Raw genomic sequence first — 24,410 nt, forward strand, 5'->3', positions numbered from 1 at the left:
CCGGTACAGCTCTCTCCCACTTCGCGCCACTTGCCAGAATTGTCATCGGAGTCAAAAATATGACCACATATCTCCAGCACTCAGAGAACTAAATGGCTCCCAGTGCAAATGCGGGCTAGCTTCGAACTCCCTGCCTCACACACAAAGCCCTGCACACAGGGAAACGGAATACCTGCCCTCTAAACTTAAGAAAGCCAGCCAGTCTAAAAACCTCAGGAGCTCCAACTCCCTCTTACTCACCCCCTTGAAAACACGCAGACAAAAAACTGCAGCGTGTTCCTTCGCAGGAAACGCGCCCAAAATCTGGAACTCCATCCCTGTTGATATCGGTACTACCTCCTCCTTTGCAAAATTAAAAAGACTCCTAAAAGACCTCTACATCTAAGTGCCTTCCCGAACTGATATCCGTAACTCACTAGCCTCCACTCCCCAGTGACCTGGCAATGCTCCTCCACTCCCTACCTCACCCCCTCTCCCTAATCCCCTCCTTGTTTACCGACGCTCGGAGGAAGACTTCGCCTAAGACTTTGTCCATGCATCGAGACTACCTCTGGACCGCTCTACCTCAATGGCGCTCCTTGGACGCACAGCACAATGGAACTTTTGAACACTTCCGTTTATTTTTATCTCCTTTATAGAATTTCTCTCCTTTCTGCTGTAAAGCGCTCTGATACCTTCAGGTCTGGCCAGCGCTATATAAAACCTCTTAAATAAATAAAATAAATTTAAAAAAGGTGCTTTTCTAGTTCTCCCTCTTGCCTCTGATAACCATAGGAACCACTTCGGTCTTCATCTAGTCATTATGGACGGCAGCTGAGGCAACAGTCCAATGAGTCACAGATCACAAGACTCACAATATCTCACCTCTGAAGGTTCTTATGTGCTGCTGCAGTCTTAAGGTGTTCTGGGGCAAGGATGGGCTTGATATTCACAGAGCATGGAAAAAGGTGTTCGAAGATAGTCAAATGCCTTTGTTGAAATAGTTAGTGATTGCCGACAGGTGCTTATTATGCTGGGTGATATATAATGGAGAGTCTGACTGTGCCCCCAGTTGATTTGCATGCCTTTGCGCACGCATGGTTTCCACTTGACATAAATGATGGTCTCTTTACTTATTGTTAGTAGCAGAAAATGTAAGTAGGTGCTTGGCTTCCATGCATACTGAGCAGTGATTTCAGGGTAATGGTGAGCCTCTCAGACTCTGTAGCAGCAATAGGGTACTTTTGTTTGGATGTAAAACTATGCTAGCTAATGCATGCAGATGTACGTTAGCCAGCTGATGACCCACTTAGAAAAATCTTTCCTTCAAAATGGCCGTCTCCTGCTCCCGTCTACTTTCTATGCACAACGTCTGTGCAATGGTGGGCACTCAAGATCTCCGATGACCTGCATACCAAAACGACAGCAGTCTAGAGCCCCCCTGTTCCACCAATGTCCCCATCCCTAGCCGGTAAGTCTGCTGGCTCGCTTTACTTTCTATGTTGATATTAAAATCACACTGTTCTGCTGGGTGCTGCTGCCTGGGTCCACATAGGGAAGCTCTAGATTCATGTGAACTGCTGTCTAAATCCACAGAGGCAAGCCTCCATATTGTGACTTTCTGTGGTAGCCAGCTAATATTAGGCAGGTTCCGACAACAATTTAGATCAGAGACGCTGGCTCGATGTTGAGCTCACTACAGCTCTGCTCTTTAACTGGCACTAGGCACACAATTTTTATTTTACCGTTTAAAATAAAACCTAAGACTACTTTGATATCAAATAAAAATTATTCAAAATAAACCAAAGTTTAAAATAACTTGCAACACCGTTCTGACAATTTATTTAAATAATACCCACTCACTTCACAGTCTCAGGCTATGCAGACGTCCAATAAAAGTTCTGTCACCCATGCCTGAGCCTCAAAATGCCAAGTTTGCTAAAAATAAGGAATTCCAAACCCAACAAGTTCATGCACAGCATACAAATCTAAATAAGATTATTGCAAAACCAACCTTGGGCAAATGAGCCTAGCCACCCTGAAAAGGAGCAGACTGGGTAATCTGAAGAATTTCTCACCCATTAATAAAATAATGGAACAAAAGACTTTTATAATTGGGCTGCGTGGCTACAACAAGCATATGTGTACTGGAACACCAGACAATTAACAATGGAATTTGTAAGAAGCTGGCCCTATATATGATATAGCCAATAGCTGGTAAAGTGCCCAGAGTGTTCCCAAAAGTGTACAGGGATCAATGTAAAACCCAAAGTGCTCAATTAGAGTTAGTGTGGGCGAGCAGCATTGGGCCTAAAACAGAAGAGTAGGAGTTGTTTCACAACAGTGATCAATAATGGACACACAACTCAAGGTTATCCATGCGGGAGGGCACAAAGCAGTACCAAACATACACCAGCGGCACAGGGGCAGCTGGGTGCAATTTTGGCATCTGGCACCCAATGCTGTAAAAGGGGATTCCACGTTCTACAAAGTGGCTGCAGGCATGGCACTGGAGGAAGACAAACAGCAGTGGTAGAGATGTCAAAGTCGTAGGGGCACCATCATTTCAGCTCACCAAAAGGAGTCGGGTGCAGCAGTGTCTTTTGACGTAGTCTTTTTACCGGAGCGGGTCGCGTCTGGGAGAGCTTCTGGATTCGCACTGCAGGCGCAGTTATGGAGGTCAGGAGCCTTCAGCCAACGCTAGACAAGAGGTCAGGCTCACTGGGGAGACTTCACTGCACAAGTGAACCACTCTGAATCGGGCCGTTGGTGTTGGGCAGCAGAGTGGGCAGGAAATGCGGATCTGGAGTCCTTGGAGTAAGTTTCTTCTGGACAGGTCAGCTGTCCAGGGGAGATTGGAGTCTTTTTCAAAGGCAGCAGTCCTCCCAGGGCTCCAGAGATCGCAGGAGCTAGAGACAGGGTGGTAGGGCTGGAGCCAAGGCAGTCCTCATCTCCAGACTTCTCTGCAGGGTAATTTTTAGGTTTTGGCTTGAGTTGGAGCGCTCATGCACTCCTCGCCTGCAAGAGCTATAGTAAACAAGTCAGTTTCGAGAAGGGGACTCGAGCCCCGCCCCTCATTTCTATTGGGTAGCGTCAGTGTTTACGGTAAACGCTGGCTTCTCATTGGAAAGGAGGGTTTTTCGTTGCCTCCCTTTGGCTTTTTGCCGAAGTGGCTCGCCTGATACACGGCTGTTGTGAAGACTTTTCTTATCAGCTTGTTTAACAAGCAGATCAGAAAAGTCTTCACAACAGCCGTGAAGCGGGCTCACCTCCTGCTCCCCCTCTCTCTCACGCAGCGTCTGTCTGCTTCATCAGCACGCAGCGTCCGGCGACACTACCTTTCCGAACTCTTAACCTAACATGCGCATTTCTTGCAACGATTACCCGTTACACCCGCTTGTACCAGATACCCCGCTTTTGTTTCAGCACGCAACTTCCGGCAATATCCATGTTTCTTTCCCAAATCTTTAAACCTATCGGCCGCATTTTTGCAATGATTACCAGCTACACCCGCATGTACCCGCTTCTCGTCCCATGATATCCAAGTTCCCATTCCATACCCCCTACTATCGATCTTATCTTTACAGTGAATACCCGCTACCCCCGCATGTAGCATTCCTTGTGCCCATTCTTGGCATACCGGCGAGTTTGCAGTATAAATCTGACACAACTAACCTCACCCGCGTGTCAGCCACGGCGTAGACACCATTCTTAAGCAGCCGAGAATCAACTTTCTTTCCCCCCCACATCCTTCAATACCCGAGTAAGACTGATTGTTTCCCTCAGTTCACACCACCTATACTTATCATAAATATACGCCGACTTCAGCATACACACTAGGCTCTTCCTGGTTTCTTTAGCACACCCACAAAACTGGAGCGCAAAAAATTTGAAATCACCTCAAGTACAATTAATCCCTGCGTTGGTTTGTACCTCGCTCTTTGCGCACATCGCTAGATGGACACACAAGACTAGTGCAGCGCCTCGTCTGGGTTAGTAAGCGCTATATAAATGCAAACAAACGACATTGTGCTCGTGGAGGGTCCTGTTTGTTGGTTGTCCCAACTCACTTGTTTATTACCAGTGCTTGTTACCACAAACTCACAACGCTGCCACTGAGTGTCTTTTTTAACACAAACTTGGTAAGCATATGGACAGTATTTGGTGGTGTAAGGCTGTGGCAGCTCACCTGGAGTTAGAACATCAAAACGTTTAAGGGGGGCTTCTGTTCTTCCGGGTCAGCTGAGCCTGGGTTTTACAAAACAGATCGGTGCATGCAGGTATTTCAATTTACGCAGTTATAAGTAACCTTGGAGAAGAAAGCTGGCGTCCTGCCAATCCTGAGGCCTGCAGACCCTGCTTAGGGCCATCTTAGACGCAGATCTCCGCAGCAGGTGCACGAATCCAGAGCTGCTGCGCACCGTTGCTCCTGGTGATGTGAGCTGGGTGCAGGGCAGGCGAAAGTTCGGCACGGAGTTCTTACACACAACAGGGAGTTTGATTTAAAAGGGGGTGGCAGGCAACACGTTTGGGCAAGCCGATAGGGGCAGGCTGGCACACACGCCACCTCCGGCCGTTGGAAGTGAGAAGCGTTGCACACAGCTCTAAAGGGCACGGCAGGGGGCGTGGGCAGCCTCGCCCCTCCCCTACCCTACCCTACTGCTGCAGCCTCCCTTCAAAGACACTGCTGGTTAGTGACTCCCAATTCAGGGGGGAGTGGAGAGCCCATGACTTCCACCAGGAGGTGTGTCCCTCAGCCAGACAGACCCTCCTGGCTCCGCCCTCCACACATTCAGAAGTGCCGGTGCACACACGGCCAGGAGAAAACAGGAACTCGACAACTCCCTGAACCCAGGACCACAAATCGCGGAACATTGGTGGTGCACGTCCCTGGGGGTACGTTTCCTTGTTAATGGAAAATCCAGAAATGGGCACATGGAAATGTTTATGTTTGACTGGGCATCTGCTGGCCCTGCAGAGGAGCAGGGCTAACAGGTGGGGGAGGGTTGGTGTTGAAAGGAGGAGCATTTCAGGCATTGTATTTCAGTTCTGCTAAGGGAACACTCCTCCAAATCTTAGCGGGTCTTGGGGTTCGGGAAGGTAACTCCCACAATGACTTCAAATGCCCCCCCCCTCCCCCAAGTGTTCTCCACCATATGAGCAGGTAATATACCTCAGTGGGTTTAGGCACTTGCTTCAGCATTGTGTGCATCCTGAAGATCAGTGCCCGTGACGGCCACCTCATTTCATCCTTATGAAGTCCGTGAAAGGAGGAACATATCTGGCCTCTATCAGTGAGACCAGTACATCCAGTCCCGATGTCTTTTGCCAGGGCTGATATTTGCGGTACTAGTACTAACACACAAATACTACATAGTGGGGTGGTCGCTGGGACAGCTCCGGACCGCTGTTAGGAGCCATTATTGGTCCCACATTTTAACATTTTATAGCAAGTCCACACATGTCCCACTGTACCTGGAGTGGGTACCATTGACTTCTTAGACCCTAGTCTATTGTAAGCGCTTGACTAGTAATGATTTGAAGAAAGATCCTTCCTCAGAATAAATAAACCCTCACATTAAAATTATATGTTGTTTGATGCCTTTGTTAAAGTTGTTAAAGTATCATTGCCTACTTTTAATATAGCGCTTACTGTGGCAGCCTATGGCTTCAAAGCAGTGGCCATAATAGCCGATATACACCACCCAGACACTATCAGTTTGATTTACTCTTCAAAGCGCTGCACGGATTTTTCACTATTGGAATCTGACACTACTAGTCTCTAAGAGTTCCTATAGCAGTGCATTCACCCAATGAGCTAACAGAGTTTGCAGAAGGCACGATTTGTGTCTCCTGTGCCCTCGGGACATTCACTGGGCTGGTGAATACTCTATTGATATTACATGCGTGTCAGGCGGGTCACATGATGTATCTGATGACAAGCAGCACACCGCTCTTTTCACAGAGTTAAAAAACCGAAGAGTGCGTTTGGTGCACGATCAGTTTAAAATAAACTTTAAAGACAAGAACCTACATCCTGGTGAATTGGTGCAGTTTTAGGTTTTTAATGGTGTGTCTTCACGTCCTTGTTAAGCACTGATGTCAGGGCCAGTATCACGCAGAGTGTATTCGAAATCTGGTTATTCACTGCTATGACATGCCAACAGTGAGAACAAAGTGACCGGATTGCTCCAGAATGCAGAGCTTAGGGAGAGTAGGAGGGAGGGCACAAACGGGGGGGCGGGGGGGTAATAGAGGATAGCAAGAGGCCGGATTGTTTTTTTATGTTTAGATCAAGGCGGAGAGGCCATGTTATGTATGGCTCGCCCTAGTATTCATCTGTCCTGGAGGATCAGTTAAAAACAAGGGCCGATGACTTTGAGGGGTCATACATAACATAAAAAGCATTGAAAATGCAATAGGTCTCGCCTTTGATGAAGTTAAAGCCATTTGCTTTGCTAAAGGTATTGTATAGCAAAGCAAATGGCTTTAACTTAATAAAAGGCGAGACCTATTGCATTTTTAATGCTGGTTCTTCTTAGGTAGTCACTGATCTAGTTTCTAGGTCTGGGGAGCCTGTTAAATACTAAATTTAGAGGGTATTTTATAGCAGTAGTAAGTAGGACCACTGGGCACCTTATCTGTGTGACTTCACCCACTATTTTGCCACCCTCCTGTAGGAGGAAGCATAGACATATGCGTGATTGGAGGGGTCCCCTCATCTTCAAGATCAAGTGGACTGAGAAGTGTGCTCAACTTCGCCTCCTACACCAGAGGGGTGGAGTTGGCAAAGGTGGGCATACCTACAAGCCTTTCAAGGTTTTCCAGCTCAAAGTGTGAGTGTAAACTGGGGGCTGCCATCTGCTGCTAGCAGCAGAGGCTGGGTGAGATGCAATACAAAAAGGTAGCAGGCCTTTGAAGCTTCCCCTTCGAGCACTGCCCATCCTGGGGAGGTTTGCAAGATCTGCCCAGGACGTGCATGGTTTCTGGTTCCAGAGAGCAGAGGCTCTCCACCCAGGGGTCCAGAAACAGGTCTGTGTGGCAGGCTTCCTACAGCCAATCAGTGCCCACACAACAGTCGGCAGGTTCGGGGGACACCACCGAGGTACCCTCTGAGTAAGTTTTAATAAATCTCACTAGCATCAATGTGGATTTATTACAAGAAGCGGGTTGGTACCAAACACTCCAGAGTTCAGTTAAGCTATCATGGTGCTGTGGAACTAGACTGGTCGCCATGTACTCTGAATGGCTTACCTAGCACTTGCAATATTAGAGAATAGACACGAATACTGTAGGGGCATATCTGCTCAGGCAGATATGTCCACACCAGAGATACAGTGCACCCTGCCTTAGGGCTGGTACGGTCTGAAAGATTGGCGACTCAGCTATATCTTAGGCAAAGCTAGCTGTCATGGCATGGCACACAGGGAGTGTGCCATGTCGACTTGGTACTTTTTTCACCTCACAGGGGCATACCAGCTGTAGGAGGCAGTGGCATGGTCCTAGTGAGGGGGTACCACTTACCAGGGACTTACAGTGGGCAGAAGTACACATTGTGGACATGTTTTTAGAGAAAGAACAAGGGTACTGGGAATCTATAGACAGGAGGTATTCAGTACTCTACAGTTAAAGTTGCATCAAAAGCCAGGCAAAAAGTGGGGGTACTGCAACAGAACCCTATTTTCTCATAGAAATGAAACAGCCAGATCAATAATTGTTGTTTTGGAGACCAATGCATGCAAGCAAGTTTGGGGGAGGGAAGGTTAAAAAAAAAAAAAAAATCAGGACATGTACAGAACAGTGCAGGTGTGCATTTAAAAGGGGGGTGGCTGGAAATCATTGGACAAGTGCAGTCATTTTCATAGTTGAACTTGTGAAGTGCACCGGATTCTGTGTTCCACTGCTGATCAATCGTGCAGTAAATACAGCTCTGAAAATAAAGGCAGCTAGTATTGATCAAAACGACATTAACAAACGGGACATACACACAGATAGTTACCGAAGACCACCAGAACTACAGCCAAAAAGAAGAGCTGGCATGTTACCCCCGTTAAAAATCGGTGGAAAACATTCATTACACTACGACAGGGAACCAGGTCACAATATTTAGGAGCAAGAAACAGAGAAAAAGCACCCCATTACCATCCTTGGTCACTGCGTAGCTGACAGATGCACCACAAGCCACAGACGACACGCTTGGCAACCCAGGGATCAGTGTGGGTTCGTTCTTCTCTTCAGCACTCTCTCCAAGGCCCAGGCGCCCATACTCTGCCCTGCCCAAGCTGTATGCTCTGCCTGTCAAAAAAAAAAAAAAGAGGCATCATTTGGTTAGTGTGTGTAGAGTTTGGTGCTGTAAAACCGCAATTCACTCCTCCGTTTTTCCAGAAAAAGTAGTACATTCCACCCATGAACAGATTTTATTCAAGCTACCATTTTCTAGAAAAGCACAGCAATAGCATATTTCAGCAATTCCGACTGCCCACCAATTCAGAAATGAGAGCTTAGGCCCACTACGATTATCTGCAAATCAGAACAGCAGTAGCACAGTCGGTTTGCAGAGGACATATAGGCAGTATTCTCACAATGTTGTCTTCTGAAGAGTACACATGCCACCCTCTTACTGTATTCACTATTTAAGTCTCACCTGCAGACAGTTTAGTGGATTCTGCACAAGGGCTCACGGACAGTGCCAAAAACTTTGGTCTTGGAGCCTGCCCACTACTTGCCATTTGTTGCCTGTCAGTCATTAGCTTGCTTCTTATTCAATGGCTTTCCTCCCTCTTCTTGTGCTTGTACCAAGCCTTAAGTACTTCCTCTGCCATCCTTCTCACTAAATGACTTGTATCCTTCCACTGCTAATCGTTCAGGGAACTATCTTTCCTTTCAGCACTCCATTCATGTGTTTTCTTCTCGCAAGTACTACTTGCCCCCCTCAAATATCTTCACCTCACACTGTTGCTCCCCAAAATTTCCTCCCTTGTATGCCACTCATCTAAGTAATACCTGCCCTTCACCCAAAAGTACCCTGTTGCTTCCTGCACCCCAGGTCTATTAATTTCCGTAACTCCAGCCTTTGCTCGTTTCATTTATTCCACCTCATCTTAAAGCTAGTCCTTTGCTTCACCTATTGACTCAACACCCACTCACAGGTGAGCCCCTACCATCCCAGTTTTTAAAATGTTTAATTATTAAAACATTTGTGAGCCTGGCGGCTGCTCCTTGCTGCCAGATCACTCCACACCCAAATAAAAAGAATATATATTTTACGTAGTTAAAAATTGTATTTTCAACAAAAAATAAAAATATCCAATTTGTTTTACATACTGCTCCCAGTGGAGTATGTTTTTTTTAAATTTACCAATCCAAGATTAAAGTAATACAAATTGTAACACATCATACAATAAGTACCCACATTCATGCTGAATAGAAGGAGTTCGCCCACAAGAGGCACTTATTCAATTAGTCTGTGACAAGAAAGCAGGGGAAAGAGCAAGGGGTTACATTTACAGAATAGATGTATTTTCATGGCCTTCCGTAATGCGACAGGAGCGGACTGATTTTATCCCAAGTGTAATTTCAATTCAAAACAGTGGTCTCAAGAGTGACAAAGCTCCATCTCCAACTCTGGTCTTTTTGACACAAAGAACAACAAATAGTTAATATCTTGCGTGGCGATCTCTGTGGCTGATGAGACTAAAACCTCTAGGCTAATATGGGATTATTAAACCTGTGAAATACCTTAAACAGAAGACGGTTTTGTAGGCTATCCATGAAACAATATCAAAATGTTATTGAGCCACATACCAGTATGACAAAAAAATGTATTCTCTGTAAAGCGGTCCAGGAGGATTGCGGATGACAAATTACAGTAAACCACTTTCGACAGAACACTTGCACACAACTTGAGAATGCAGATTATCCAGTAAGAAAGGGCGAATTTTCCGTAAAGAATAAATAAAAAAAGGTGGTGTGGCGCAGCAGCCAGAAAAGCTGACCATGCGCCGGGCCCACAGTACGATCCCCAGTGCCAGCTCTGCATCATGCCTCCCAGACAGCCCCCAGCACCTTGAAACCCTTGAGGGGTAATATGTTATTGCTTTGCAAATATGGATTATAGCTGAAGTAAGCAAGCAGAAACATGTAGTTTTCTGCAAGTCGTCATGGAATGTTGCCTATGTTATGTGTGGGAATCTTGTTGTTCAAAGCAGGACAGTTGTGATGAGAAATAGGAGCTGGGTGTCTCCGCGTAACCTTAGTGCTAGTTGATTTCTATTCCAAGTGGCCAGGTCTGGATTATGTCTGAACCAAATTCAAAAACTGCAATAGTTTATTATTTTATTTTTTTAATTAGCTTTTATGGAGGTCATGCACATAGCATGGTTTTACAGTTAACATTCCAATTTGGTTAGTACAGTTGTCCATTATGGCTAATCAGTAATAAACAGAACAGCACAGTCTCACAGGTGCACATCCTAGATTGGATGATAGGTACCATTGCCCACTGGATCTTTTCAGTTTTATTAATGTAACACAGGAGGAGCTACGTCAACAAGCAAGATAGCTGCTTAGGCTCCCGGCTCAGTCGACCTTTGTGACCCGCCGCAATATCCTGCATGTTATCCTGACTTAACGCCTAGTCTCTGTGTGCGTGAACTGTCCCGCACTCCGTTGGTGAAATCCGGAATCTTTTATCGGCTTGTTTGACGGTGTTACATCGAGTTTAAGTTTGCGGCCTGCTCCAGCGGTGAAGCCGGGGCCTGGAGTACTTTCACAGCCGGGCTGTAGTGCAACAACATCGGCCAGGAGACTCAGGCTGGGCCCGGTCGACCGAAGTGGAGGCTTTGTTTCAGTCCGGATTTGGTGTTGATCGTTTTCATTGCTGTGTCGACGGAGTGAGTCTGCGTGCTGCTGACTGCGGGTGGGGCCCCCGTCCCACGGACCTGGTTTGCGCAGGCCGGGGTTCGGTGTCACTGGCCTGCGGCCTTAACTGGGTTGACCGTGGCTGTGAACAAAGACTGGTCACCCTACACATTTGCACGTTCGAGATCCTGTCTGTGCCCCTCCCCCCCCGAGGGTGCCGGAATCACCGGGGGAGGTGATAGTGATTGATATCGAGCACGAGAATATGGATCGAACGTGCATGAGCCATCGCTGAGGTTAATACTGGCAGAATTTTGGGCATTCCGCTCACACGTGGATACTTTGTTGGCCAAATTGGACACGCGCCTATCTGAAATGCTCCTGGTGGAACCGGGCCCGGCCTTATTGTTGAAACGGGATTCTGCAGCCATTCAAAACGCGGCCATTTTGACTCCGTGCGGGAACCCAGAGAGGAAATGAGTACTGGAAGCATCGGATGGTGCCCTGGTGGACGGTGTTCCCGAGGATGGCATGGTATTGCTGAACTTTCCACCACTACCGGCTTTGGGGATATCGTCAGGCGTTCCCCTCCCGGAGACTTTTGTCTGTGACTTTCCATCCACTTTGTGGTCATCTTCTTTCCTGGCGACGCTACGACTCCTGTTCAAGACACATTGGGACTGTTAATTTGGGAGGGAGAGTTCGTCTGCATCTACAGTTCCCGAGGACTCACTGCCTGCTGGTAGCCATGGGCTGATCTCTGCTGACTCTTCTTCTTTATTACTTCTTTGTGTGCTTTTGGGTCTCGCTGGAAGGGGTTCGTGTTTTCGTTTAGAAGGGCCAAGGTTAAGATCGGCTTGATCGGGATGGGTTGGCATGGCTTTTACAAGTGTTGGACCTGCATCTGTTTGCTCTAAGAGGCTGGGCGGTGTCTCACGGTACTCTCTAATTTCTCTACATTGCGGTAATAAGTTTGTCTTTTAGTGATAGGAGGTGGCTGTTTCAGGCGGGGGATCTAAAGGGGCTACGAGCACACGTGGATATGCCCTCCTCCGTTCTTTTTCCTACCTTTTTAGGGTTTTAGTTATTAGGGGCGACAGGCACGCTGCTAGTGGGGTTAGGCTGTAGCCATTTGCAGGGGTGCAGAGTGGGGTGCTGGAGGTTTTTTTTTTCTTTTGCCTTTTTTATTTTCTATGGCCTTTATTTCTTTCTCTCTTTCTTGTAGGGTCAGTATAGCTACGAATCATTCAGATTCTTATCGTATGCTTGTACTTCGTGCTTTTGCTTTTATGATATCCTGATTTATGGACGGGCAGGCCTAGAGTATTGGCGCAACATGGAAATGTGTATTGTGTGCTCTTTTGTATCGACCTATATGCTCTGGCGCCAAATCTCCATTATAGTGGTCATTACATGAATATCCTGTTTCTTACCCTGCCCCTCGCATTCTCCTGTTTGATTGTATGGCACCTGATCCTCTCTTATATAATATAAAATGAAACCTCGGTCTTATCCTCATATCCAGCTTCGCATTCCAATACAAGTTTTACTCTGAATCGCTGATGAGCTGTGTCGTATTGTGATATCAACGAATTTTCATTTGTCTAGCGGCCGGCCCCCACGGTTGTAGGCCCATGCTTTTATTTCTACTGAATGCTAAAATAAAGGTTTTCAAAAACAAAAACAAAAAAAACAAAAAAAATGTAACACAATCATGGTGTTCAGCATATCAAGTCCTACGTTCTGTTGTTTCTAGCGGCATATTTCTATCATATCACATACTCTGATTATAGATATTGAATAAATGGGTCCCAGAACTCCAGTGGGCGAGAGGGCTGCGGTAGTTCCTCTGCATATATTTCGAGCTGTTCTTTACATTACGTCATGTCTGCTACCCATTGTTTTATGTGTGGTGTGTGTCTACTACCCCATTTCATAGGCGTTTGGTCAGTAATAAAGCTACGGCCAGTAATCTGCGCATGGGTGGCTTTTATTTTATATAAGCTTTTTACTGGGGGGGCACGCCCTGGCTACATGCATGGAGTCTGCATGTGTAGCATTGCAACACGACATCCATTGTTTTCTCAGAGGCCCTATCAATGCAGCTGTACTGGTGTGTAATAGGTTTGTTGCAGGAATTTAAAATGAATGATCCAGAGGTTGCAATTTGGTGCTAGTACCTGCATGAGTGCACAACAATATTCCCACTCCTCTTTGGATAGCAGAGTGTAACAGTGCCTGTGCAGTTTGCCTATTCTGCTCTTGCTGGACTTAGTTATAGAGCTTGGTTATCAAACGCTAGCATGTGTATGCTATGAGTAATACCTGTAGAGTATTAACCATAGGTGGTTCTTGAGGTAATGCGAGTTATGTCTTTCATGTAAGCTCGCAGTCTAAGATCTGCAAAGATTATTAACGGTGTGTGGTTGGCATCTGGCAGCAGGTCTGATCTGGTTACAAATTGGCCATTGTTAAAAACATCATTCATTGCGCGCAGCCCCATTTCACCTAGTAGTTTGTGTTTTTAGTTCTTGCATCACTGACATCTGTGAATGGTACCCTAGGGGTATGACAGCGCCTTATATTGGGAGCTTATCAGCACACTATGCCAATGAGTGCCATGCTGTTATGGTGCTGTGCACTGGATTTATCTCAGAGCGAGGTGTTTTGCTTCGGTTGTGATGCAAATGCAGCTAGGGAGATAGGATGGGCATTGTCGGCCTCCACAGCCACATGTTGAATATAGTTCTGTGGGTGTATCCAGTAGTGGGCATAGTGTGTCTGGGTACAGTGGTAATAGAAATACAGATCTGGGGCTCCAAATCCATCCTGTACATAAGATCGCGTAAACTCTCTCCAGCCCACCCTGGGTTGCCTGTCCGCCCATGCTCATACAGGAACGCAATTTCGTGAATAAGTGTTGTGCGAGTATAATCGGTACTTTCACAAATGGGTAAAGAAAACGTGGAAGCACTAGCATCTTCTGGATCACGATTCTGCTAGCTAATGATAATGGCAACCTGATCCATTGGGCCACATGGCTTTCCAATTTTGTGAGGGCCCTGCCAAAGTTTTCCTTTTTTACCTGTTCGGGGCCTCGGTGTATCCAAACACCTAGATATTTAACCGGCTCTGGTTGCCATTTTAGTGGGAAGTCTAGCTGGAATTATTTTGTGCCAGATGTCAGAGGAATTACCACCGATTTGGACCAGTTTATACACAGTCTAGAGTAGCGCTCAAACCGCATGTATTCTCGTATTAATGGATTTATATTGGCTTCTGGTTGGTGGGTATATAAGAACATATCGTCTGCATATAATGATATGCTAATGGGGCGTAAACCGAACTGTAGTGCTGAATTTAAATGCTCTTATCAAATTTTACATGCCAATGGGTCAAGCGCTAAAGTGAATAGTGGTGATAGAGGGCACCTTTGACATGTTGGTCTACGGAATGGGGTGGAAGGGGGTTGGTGTTGTGTCTATTGATTCGGAGCCTGACATACAGTTCAGTGTACAATAGTTTGATCCAGGGCAAGAATGGTTGTAAGAATCCTATTCTTCGGAGGACAGAAAACAAACGTCCACTCCACTGAACCAAATGTTTTGGCCGCGTCTAATAGGGTGGCTGCAGCATGCACTTTCGGATGCAACTGGTGGAACAGCGTAAATGTAACTCGCAAATTAATTGCAGTTGATCATGTTGAAATGAAGCCAGATTGATCCGGCAAAATTAAATGCTGCATTAGAGGTTGCAATCTCAGGGTTATTTTGGCTAGGATGTTAGCGTCTGTATTGATAAGTGACAATGGCTGGTAGGAGTCAGTGAGCTGGGTTTTTCTCTGGCAGGAGTATCTAGATTATTAAAGCTTCCTATAGGGAGGATCCCATGTTTGTATGCTTCAGAGTACATAGCTAGTAGGTGAGGAGTCAACAGGTCACTAAATTAGTTTATGAAATTCACTCGGAAGGCCGTCCGTTCCCTGAGCTTTGTTATTTGGAAGGGTTCAAATAGCCTCCTTCACCTCTTCTTAGGTAATGGAATGATGTAACCAACCCATGGGGTAGTAAGGCTATCCCCTACACACAATCGGACGCAAAAGATCAACGGTTTCACCTTTGCTAAGTCGCCTAAACTTTAAAAACCTGTGTCAAAGAAAAGGAACGGTCGGCGTGCTTCTTGGAAGCTTAAACAAGGATTTTATGAAGCAATTTTCCTTGACAATCAGCCCATTGAAATTCTCCACATCCCATACTTATGCACCGTATAAGGCTGCAGACTACACCACAGCCCTGTAGATTTCAATGACTGGGGACACAGATTTTGGTGTGGTAGCTTTAAAACGTTTCCAGACTGAAGTTGCACCGTGAAGCAGGGAAAGTCCAGGTTTTAAGATTGTGGCCCTCCAGGGGGGGGGGGCACCCCGTAATTCAGTGGTTTATGGGAATTAAGCGTAATGAATGATCTTAGTTTTGGAGGAGATAGCCTCTAGTGTCACAATATTGAACAAAGCTATTCTGCAGGTTCTGCAATCCACCACCCCCCCCCCCCCTTCATGGGCGCGAAGAGTAGCACGGTATAATCCGCAAGTAGCAAAGCGGGAATTACCAATAGTATTTATCTGTATTTGTGCCCAAATAAAAGGCAGTGAATAGGAATTTTGATAAATGCCCTCTGAATCAAATGGTAGTATGGGTAATCAGAAGTACAAATAACCACTGCTCATTAACTCTATATCTGGGGTCTATTCCAGCAATACATAGGTTTCTTGGATACCCATTTTCACTCTATATTTTACCATATGCATTGCTCTATACCCAGTACACAATGACAAAAAATTCTAGGACGCAGGTCAGTTGTTTGCTCTGGGTACCTCAAGTTCTTTGGGAACGTACAAGCCCTATATATCCCTGCAACCAGAGGGATCAAGCGGACATAACAGTGCATTGCTTATGTAAAATTGGCCATCGTGACAAGTTACAAATAAAAACGTCAAATGGTGCTTTCTTCCTACTCAGTTTCAAATTTTAAATTTCAACAGTTTCTCTTGGTAAACTGCATGGGAATCTACACAATGACCCCTTGCTGAATTTCGATTGGGTGTACTTTTCAGAAATCTTTCTCAGACCACTCACAGGTTTCACCCTTGTTTCCATCACAAACTGGAAGTAGGCTGAAAGCCCAAAATTTAAGACCTGAATCTGGAAGTGGCAAGACAGCCAGACGCAGTGGTACTCCTGCTGCATTAAGACGGAAAGTCACTGCAGTGGAGGGCCACCGGCTGTGCCAGGAAACAGTTGTTCATTGGCAGTTGCTGAGCCACCATGTAACCTGCTGAGCGGGACTGGCGCAGTCCCGCTCAGTATATTACGAGTTTCATCACCCATTTCATGACAGGAGTCCTTCCATGAAAAGGTTGACGTGGAGGAACAAAGGGGCCCCACAGGGCCCCCCTCGCTCCTGGGATACATTTCTGTATTCCTCCATATTTCCAGCAATGCATTGATGTTACCACCCATACCGTGCTGGAACTTTGCCATTCCCATTGTGCTGCTGTTTTCCACGCACCGCCATGGGAAAGGCGGAGGACGGTCCACCTTAAATGAGTTCAACTAGTAATAAGGCGGGCAGTCCTTGCGTGGTTTTGGTGCTGCTGTGTCAGCGGAGAGCCAGCGCAACTGCACCAAAGTCCTAATCTGGCCCCTGGAAATACCTCTTTGAAAAATACCAAAACTGTAGTAAAGAAATGTTTTTATTCAGCTAGTCATGTTCCTGGAAGCAGAGTAAATTGTGAGTTTAATACAGCAAACTTGTTGATGCCATTTTTAAGAGTGGTGGACACAACCAGAAGCTTTTTTGCGGAGCACTTTTTTCCTATTCATAAAAAACCCCTACACATTTTGCTACCCAGAATGCAGGGGGGAGAGAAAGGATACAAATTTAGCATGGATACCTTATGTGGAAAAACGTATGAATGCCTAAGCGCCAACTACCCTCAAATTGCCAAAGGAGGTCTTCGCATTCTATGGGGACAGGCCAAGCAGCGAAGGGTTGAGCCATCAAAAGGCAAGTGTTTCCACACAACCAAGAGTTAAATAGGCTCAAGATGAGACTAGGGTAAAAAAAAAACAACAAAGCCCACACGTAAAAAACTCAAAGAAAGCACATCCATGTCTACAATGTAAAAATTTAGAGCAAGCTTCTGGCATGCGGGCTGGTATACAACACATGCAATTGTGGCGCAAAGAAGGTTTACGCCACTAAAGGGTAGCTGGAACCCCCCCCCACCCCTCTCCTATGGCAAGTATTACCTTATGTAAAGCTTTAGATACACAACTGGCTGTATAATCAGTACAATCATCCTTGGAGAACTACTGAACTCAAATGTACCCTCCAAGCAGTCTAAAGGTTTCCCAGTAAAAAAGAATTAAAATGCAGTCAATAGTGGTAAGTGCCTAAAGCATAGACTGAGGAATAAAGAACAGAATTAACTCACCTTCTGAGTCCAAACACACTGTATGGTGTTGGCCTCCAGAGAACCCAACCCAGGACCTGGTGGAGTTTTTGAATGAAGACAGGTTTCGAGGGGCAAAGCAGGAGCTTGTGCTCTTAGTCCCTGTAAAAACACAAAGAACCAGTGTTACTGCCTACATTTGGAGAAATCGGCAAAAATATATATAGCCATGGGATAAAACTCACCGGATGAGCTACTTCTGTAACACCAAAACAAAGCCAAGTCAGTCCTGCTCTCTGATCCAATCAATACTTCATGTCCTCACCACATTCAATAAAAACAAACCAATTCTCAACATGAAAACACTCCAACACAAAAATGTCCAAGGCTCTGTATTTTGTATTAAGAACCGTTGTCTGGCAGTAGCCCACTTACATTTCATCACAGCACATGTAGAGAAACATGCAAATGCCTAACCAACAATCAGCAACAGCCACTGCTTTATCGCAGCCAGACCAGAAAAGGACCCTCAACAAAACCACAAAATAACTGGAGTATTGAATTTGCTCACCGAGCTGGTGGTAATTAGTGAGCCCAAAGCCATATACGTGTCCTTCTTTGGAAATGGCAAAGGTGAAGTAAGCACCACAGAAGGCATCCTGGAAGAGAACACGTCCACTGCCCTTCGCTTTCATGTGGATGCATTGAGGGATCAGCAGGCGATCTACCGAAGTAAAGAAAGGGGTATAAGTCAAGAGGCGAACACAGGATTTCAGGAGAAAAGGAGTGAATGTGCATGATAGACATATCAAGCCAAGGCCAGTTTGGACACCAAAGAACATTGTTGAGGTACATAGGTCATGCAAACAATACCCTTTTGAGATATTCAAAGACAGTGGGATCTTTCACCATCCCACTACACCTCTGAAGCAATGCCAAAAGGGGCCATGCGGGTGTCTGCTTGGAAAACAGAGTGAAAAGCAAAATCTCAGAGTTGTGCTGCTCGGAGGCACTAAAAAATAATTTACAGATCTTTCAAAGAAATAAAAAAGCCCTGACCAAATGTGGAATTAATTCAGGATTATCATCCAAACTGTTCTGTGGCTGAAAGGAGCACCTTCATTACAAGAGCTCTGTAAACACATTTAAATTTACTGAATGCAAAATTAAGGGAGCAACGCAAACTTTTTTTCTTGATACCACAATTTGTGCTTCTGCACAAATAGTAAACCAGTTCCCTACTTTTTTTTTTAAGTTTACCCATATATGCAATCTTGACAACTGTCCTCTCCAACGTTCAATAAATTATCAGGCGTATCTGTTTTATTAGATTAGGTATGGCAACTTACTAATCAATTAAGTTTGAAGCTAGGACTATGAGTAAATCACAGCATCTTTTAATTCATAACTACAGAAGTGCTTACTGGTAGAGCCCCCTATTTACCAACAGATTTGTAAGAAACATTTTTCTATTTATAAAAAAAATGTTATGTGCTATTGGAAGGGATGATTGACTTCTGCATATAATTATTACCAATTATAAGAGTGGACTAAACGGAGCCAGCGAAAAGCAAATACTGCTACATTTAATGCAATTAAATGACCTGTTGCTGCACGAACTACAGCATTAGCCTTTAGCCAATCCAAAACACAACTACAAACTGCATCGCAAAGTTGTCAAAATACAAAAAAAAAAAAAAAAGACCACAAGTTCAATCAAGCTTATTCAAACGATCATTATCCACAATATTTGATTGGTTTGCATACAGACGCCTTTAGCTCACAGGCTGACCGCACACCTTTGTCAGCTCCGACAGTTTGTGAAACGGTGTGGAGTACAGCAGCAACAAGCAATCACTTTGTGTAAGAAAACGGTGCTTCATTCATGCAGCCATCCTAATTAAGTAATAGCTCCAAGTTTCTGGTGTATCAGGTGTTCAAATATTGGGCTTCAGAAAGCACCTCTTTATTAAGAAACATCCCTGAAGAACGATATACAGCATTTCACATTAGGTAAGCACGTTCACAAGGAAAATCTTTAGGAGATCAACAGAGTTCCCTCTTGAAATTCCTCGAAGCAAAATGAGCTTATGTGCATGGCTAAGCAAACTATGATAAAGGAACTGTTTCCATTACAACAAGTCTAGATCTCTAGTAACTTGTAAGCAACTGAGATTCCCAAATAATCAACGGCTCAAAGGATAAGGCTGTATTACACGCAGTGTGCAGCATTTAGTAATGTTTGAGCAGTTACAGCTAGAATATATTTTTGCTACAAACTACATATTATGGAGGAAGCATACTGTGCAGCAAGCTGAAAAGAAAAGACAAATGGAATGTAGACAGCGAAGTCACGTTACCAATGGTACTGACAATCTGAGGAGTTTTACTGTGGACGACTAACTTTTCAATGGAGCACGAGGTGTATGAATTTGGAGCAACTATACAAAAAAAAAATCTTTTAATCAACAGGACGAAATCTCACCTCATCCCACTCCCCAACGCACCCCCACCCAACACCAACCAACGGACCATGAAAAGTCATTATTTGGAAATCGTAACCACATTTTAGCAAATATATTTGCCTGCCAATGAACAGTCATCCAGCAGGTACTCACACAATCCTTTCCGTCCTCCTCGGTTTGTAAAACACTCTGCCACTCGCCCAAGTTGGCCTTGTTCCCCACAGCCTGATGTGTACAGATCACCTTCTGAAGTAAGCATCACCAGATGATCATTACCTAAAATGGATAAACAAAAGCAAATCATGAGATACAAATGTACACAGCCTGTCAGAAGCAGAAGCACACAAATGTGCCCCTTAACAGCTTTGAGTGTGCTTAGGTAAAAACATAACAAAATTAGGCTGAACTCCGCCACATTTGTACAGTTCACAGCTCTTTTTGTTACACTTAAATCGTTCAGGAGGAAGGAGGTATAGCAATATACAGCTCAGAATAGTTAACAAAATGAAGCTCTGTCTGTAAATATTAAGTCCTCACCCGAGGCAATCTTCACAATCGGTATGCCGATTTGAACTTGGACTGGGACCACACTTTGCTTCATGGGTTCCAGCAGTCCGATAACACCATTGTTGTCCTGCAGAAAAAAAAAGCAGGAAAAAAAATCTTTAAGTGCCTTTACTGCTTATAAAGGGACAGACACCATGACTATTCAGGAGTTCAGATATCGCTAAAGACAGTGGAGCACTGAAGCCTGGGAAACAGCGAGAATTTATGCTGCCAAGGATCTCAATAAAACTAAGTATCCAGGAGGTTCCGGTTTATAACACCACAGTTCTGGACAATTACTTAAGATGTAGTTTTCTTGTTGTGCGATTTCTTTATTTTTAAGCAAGGCTCCAAGTTTTCCGTTTTTACAAATAAATACAGGCACAGCACAATGTATTTAATTTTAAAAGCAGAAAAATACACAAAATTGTGCTTCTTGTGAGTGGTTTTCAACGGTGTCCTTCATGAATTCCAAGCTAGCATCTGAGCAGGTAGAGAATGGAGAGTTAAAAAACAGGATGACATTTCCTTATATGTAGTCATGTATTAACATATTTGTATATATAGCCAATATGTACATCTGGGTGTATTGTTCCGCTATACTGGCTGCTTAATTTGCAAAAAAACGCAACAGGCAAAGTATGAGTGCATATTTATTAGTTAAATAAACATGGAAATTCATGTTACCACTATTTATTTTGTGTTTGAAGAATTAACATGGATAAATACAAATAAGATAAGAAAATAAATATGGATAAATACAGATGGAAATGTAGAAAAAAATACCATAAAACCGGAAGCCCTATTTATTAGAAGAATAATTAAAATGTATACAGTATTTACTCACCAAAATCTATAAATAAATAAAACATTAAAAAAAACTATTTTTAGTTTCCTAACTGCAAAAAGGAGACCGGATGTTAAAACAATAAAATTAATACATAGTCGGAGCCATCCATACATCTCTTTAAACAAAAGAATACTTCTATTGTATTTTGTTTCCTTAGTAAAAATCGACGACACTAGTATCCCTTTTGCCATTTAGAAACCAAGCGGAACTAGAAATATGAGAATCTGTTTATCCATCTAAATAATTGATCCTCTAAAGCTGCTTAATGCCTGAAAAAATGAGCGCTAAAGACACCCTCCTACCAAAAAGCCATATAGCAACCACTACTAGCAGGATGCTCAATGTGGATCCAAGTGGTAACCCTCAACAAGGAGTATAGGGCTAAAGTAAAATTATCTGGGAACACCTGCAAAAACTCTACACAGAGGAACAGTATGATCTAGTAAGTCCTTATGGCATCACTTTAAGCTGTACAAACAATCAAACGGTTGTAGCCACCGATGCCAAGCCTAACTTGGGATCTACATGATAAAGGGTGGACATCTGAAAAAATGTGGAAGCCATTGTGGCAATATTTGAAAGATGCTCTCCAATTTTACTTTGTCCAAGATCTTTACAATCATAGAGAATCACAAATGATTAAAATAGAAGCGGAAAAAATATAACACAATGAAGAAGCACAAGTGTTTGATAATTGGTCAGAACGTTACTATAGATTATGCTTGTGTACTATAAATCCTAGTGAGCGGGAAATGTAGGTACATAGCCACCCAGAACTCAAATATACTAACATGCCTTTATTGGAAGTCTTATTAAACACTAAAAAGGGCCAAAGTATAGCAAAATCCCAAAGCCCCAGCTGTCCAGTCTTCCCACCACACTGTGCTCTAAAGCCACTCACTTACTCTGAAAGATCCAATGAGGAAGACCCGCCCATCCTCAGTCAGTGCTGCGGTATGACTGTCCCCCGCCGAAATCTGCACAATCTTCTCCTGAAGGTCAACCTTTCCTGGAATCGCTTCAGAGCCCTCTTTGGAAGTGTCCCTCCCGAGTGCCCCTTCATCATTACAACCAAATGTATAGATCTAAGAGACAAGGCAAACGAGATTTACAACATGTCCACACAAAACAAAGCACATATTAGGGAGGAGCTCAACTGCAGTGCAAATCAAACAAGACAAGTTATTAGAATTCTGTATTTATATGAACTTTCTATAACAGGCAAGAAGTCTTTCAGAAAGCCATGTGATGATTCACTGGGGCTTCAGCATCATACAGAGAGCTATAGTTGAACTGAGGGGGGCTGCTTTAGACGAAGGGAGGCTTAAGGAGGGATACACAAGCGCCAAAAGTCATGTTACTGCCACTTCCTGCTTGGGTCCACACACGCCTCACTACTGAACGCCGAAAACTAAAGTGAAGGATTCAAATGTAGAAGAATTTAAAAAACACGTGTGTATTAATTAGCATAACCGACCTGTTCAGCAATAGTTTACAGCTCAGACTAACAAACCCACAGGAAGAGCCGGTCTCCAAACGATGATGCGCTTTAAGTCTGGTCGTCCAAAATGTGATTGAATAGATTGCTCGATCAAAACAGTTTACGGTTCCGATACCAACAAATGAAGATCTGCTAGTATTCGGTGTGTGAAATCTGTATCGAATGACCAAGATTAAAACTTATGCTGAGCAGCATTTAAATTTGGTTTTGCATTCATCGCTTGCCTTTGCTACAGATTATAGGTGGACCCCATGTCAATTAGTTCTTGGTGAATCCAAGTCAGCTAAGCCTGGTAATACCCAAATCATTTTTTTTTAATTAAGGGGGGAAAAAAGCACACCGACATGAGGCTTTCATGCAGCCTCATCACCAATTGGTCTATTTTTCGGTCATTCAGGTTTTGCTTCCGCCTACCACTCAATACAACATGGGGCAATTGGTCAGCCCCTTCAATCACTGGCTCTGCTCATTTGTGTGACAGTATGTTGCCTGCGTATGTGGACATTTGCCATAAAAATGCTGCAATGAAGTGCTAGGGCTAGTAGCTCATGTCCTTTAATGTATTAAAAAACATTTTCTTTAAAACTATTTTTTCATTCTGCAAGGTTCAGGCATCTCCGGACACTGTTTCCAAACTGTTCGCTGCCGATAATGATTTCATGGCTCAAGAGCAGTATATAAGACGACTGGCACCCCTTTGGACTCGCAATTAAAACACATTTCCATTATGCGCTCCAAAGCAGCACTTGCCGTCTTGTACGTTGCTCTTCTCAAGGAATAAAGTTAAGATATCCGTAGGAGTCAGCTAGACAAACATTCCGCTCAGAAATAGCTAATCTGCACGTTATTGGATATTATTTGAGCACTTCCTGTATGTGTGCAAACTACTCCTCTGACTGACACCTCTCCAACCCCCCTTCAGAAACGCCCCTTCTCTTACCTCTGCGTCCATCAGCATGCCACAAAGCAAGTAATCACCCCAAGCAGATCTCTTTAGGTTATGCACTTAGATTCGAGGAGTGTGATGGCCTTTCTTAATGCTCTTATAACACACTCTTTTCCATTTATGTGCCAGCGTGCTAGTTCCATGGCTGAACCATCGCTTAGGCTGGATTACTATGTGTAGGACATTTCTTTATCACAAACTCAGCATCTGAGGCGAAGTGGAAAAAAATAACACTGGCACTGAAAAAGCTCCTATTTATACAGATTTTGGGCTAAATAAATCAGAACCCAGTAAAAAATATTTGGGGACGGCTGATGGATGTGACTAGCAGAACACACCTATCTGGGCCATAAAAGTCTCTTTACTGGTGCTTCTGGTTGACAAATTACCTAGCTCAGAGAAACAGCATCTCAATGAACTAGATCCTGCATACAATTTTGCTGGCAAGAATACTGCCTCACTGAAGACCTCACAACTACAAATACCTTACTCAAAAGATATAGGTCACAATGGCAATAATGGCAGTGAAGTGGATACTGGGCAATGTTTTCTCTCAATTAGTAAGCAGTCTGACAATGGCCTTAACGACTAGAGGAACAAGTTGACCAATTCAAAACTGCACTCAAGAAGTTAGTTAAAAAGCAAGAGGAAAAGATGGGTACTGTTTGAGGGGAAATTTCAGAAGTCAGCACATTCAGTTACAGATTATTCTTTTAACTTTCAACTGCTTCACTACAAAATACTTTTAAATAGGTTCTCATTTCACCAGTACAGGAGCAGGGTGAGGTATTAGAAACCACAAGGACTCG

General features: G+C 44.2%; 1 protein-coding gene across 3 annotated transcripts in view; it reads right to left on the reverse strand.

Annotated features, from left to right (window-relative positions):
• RCC1 (regulator of chromosome condensation 1) overlaps positions 1–24,410 on the reverse strand; it is an 89,315-nt gene that overhangs the window by 31,518 nt on the left and 33,387 nt on the right. For all 3 annotated transcript variants that reach the window (XM_086957576.1, XM_086957575.1, XM_086957574.1), the window contains 6 exons: positions 22,060–22,239; positions 20,296–20,392; positions 19,912–20,034; positions 17,865–18,017; positions 17,336–17,455; positions 8,122–8,274 (listed from right to left, as the gene is read on the reverse strand). In XM_086957576.1, the coding sequence (XP_086813702.1) occupies positions 8,122–8,274; positions 17,336–17,455; positions 17,865–18,017; positions 19,912–20,034; positions 20,296–20,392; positions 22,060–22,239 (826 nt within the window). The remainder of the gene's footprint in view (positions 1–8,121; positions 8,275–17,335; positions 17,456–17,864; positions 18,018–19,911; positions 20,035–20,295; positions 20,393–22,059; positions 22,240–24,410) is intronic.

Source organism: Lissotriton vulgaris, chromosome 2_1 (assembly GCF_964263255.1).
Source record: "Lissotriton vulgaris chromosome 2_1, aLisVul1.2, whole genome shotgun sequence".
Taxonomy (NCBI): domain Eukaryota; kingdom Metazoa; phylum Chordata; class Amphibia; order Caudata; family Salamandridae; genus Lissotriton; species Lissotriton vulgaris.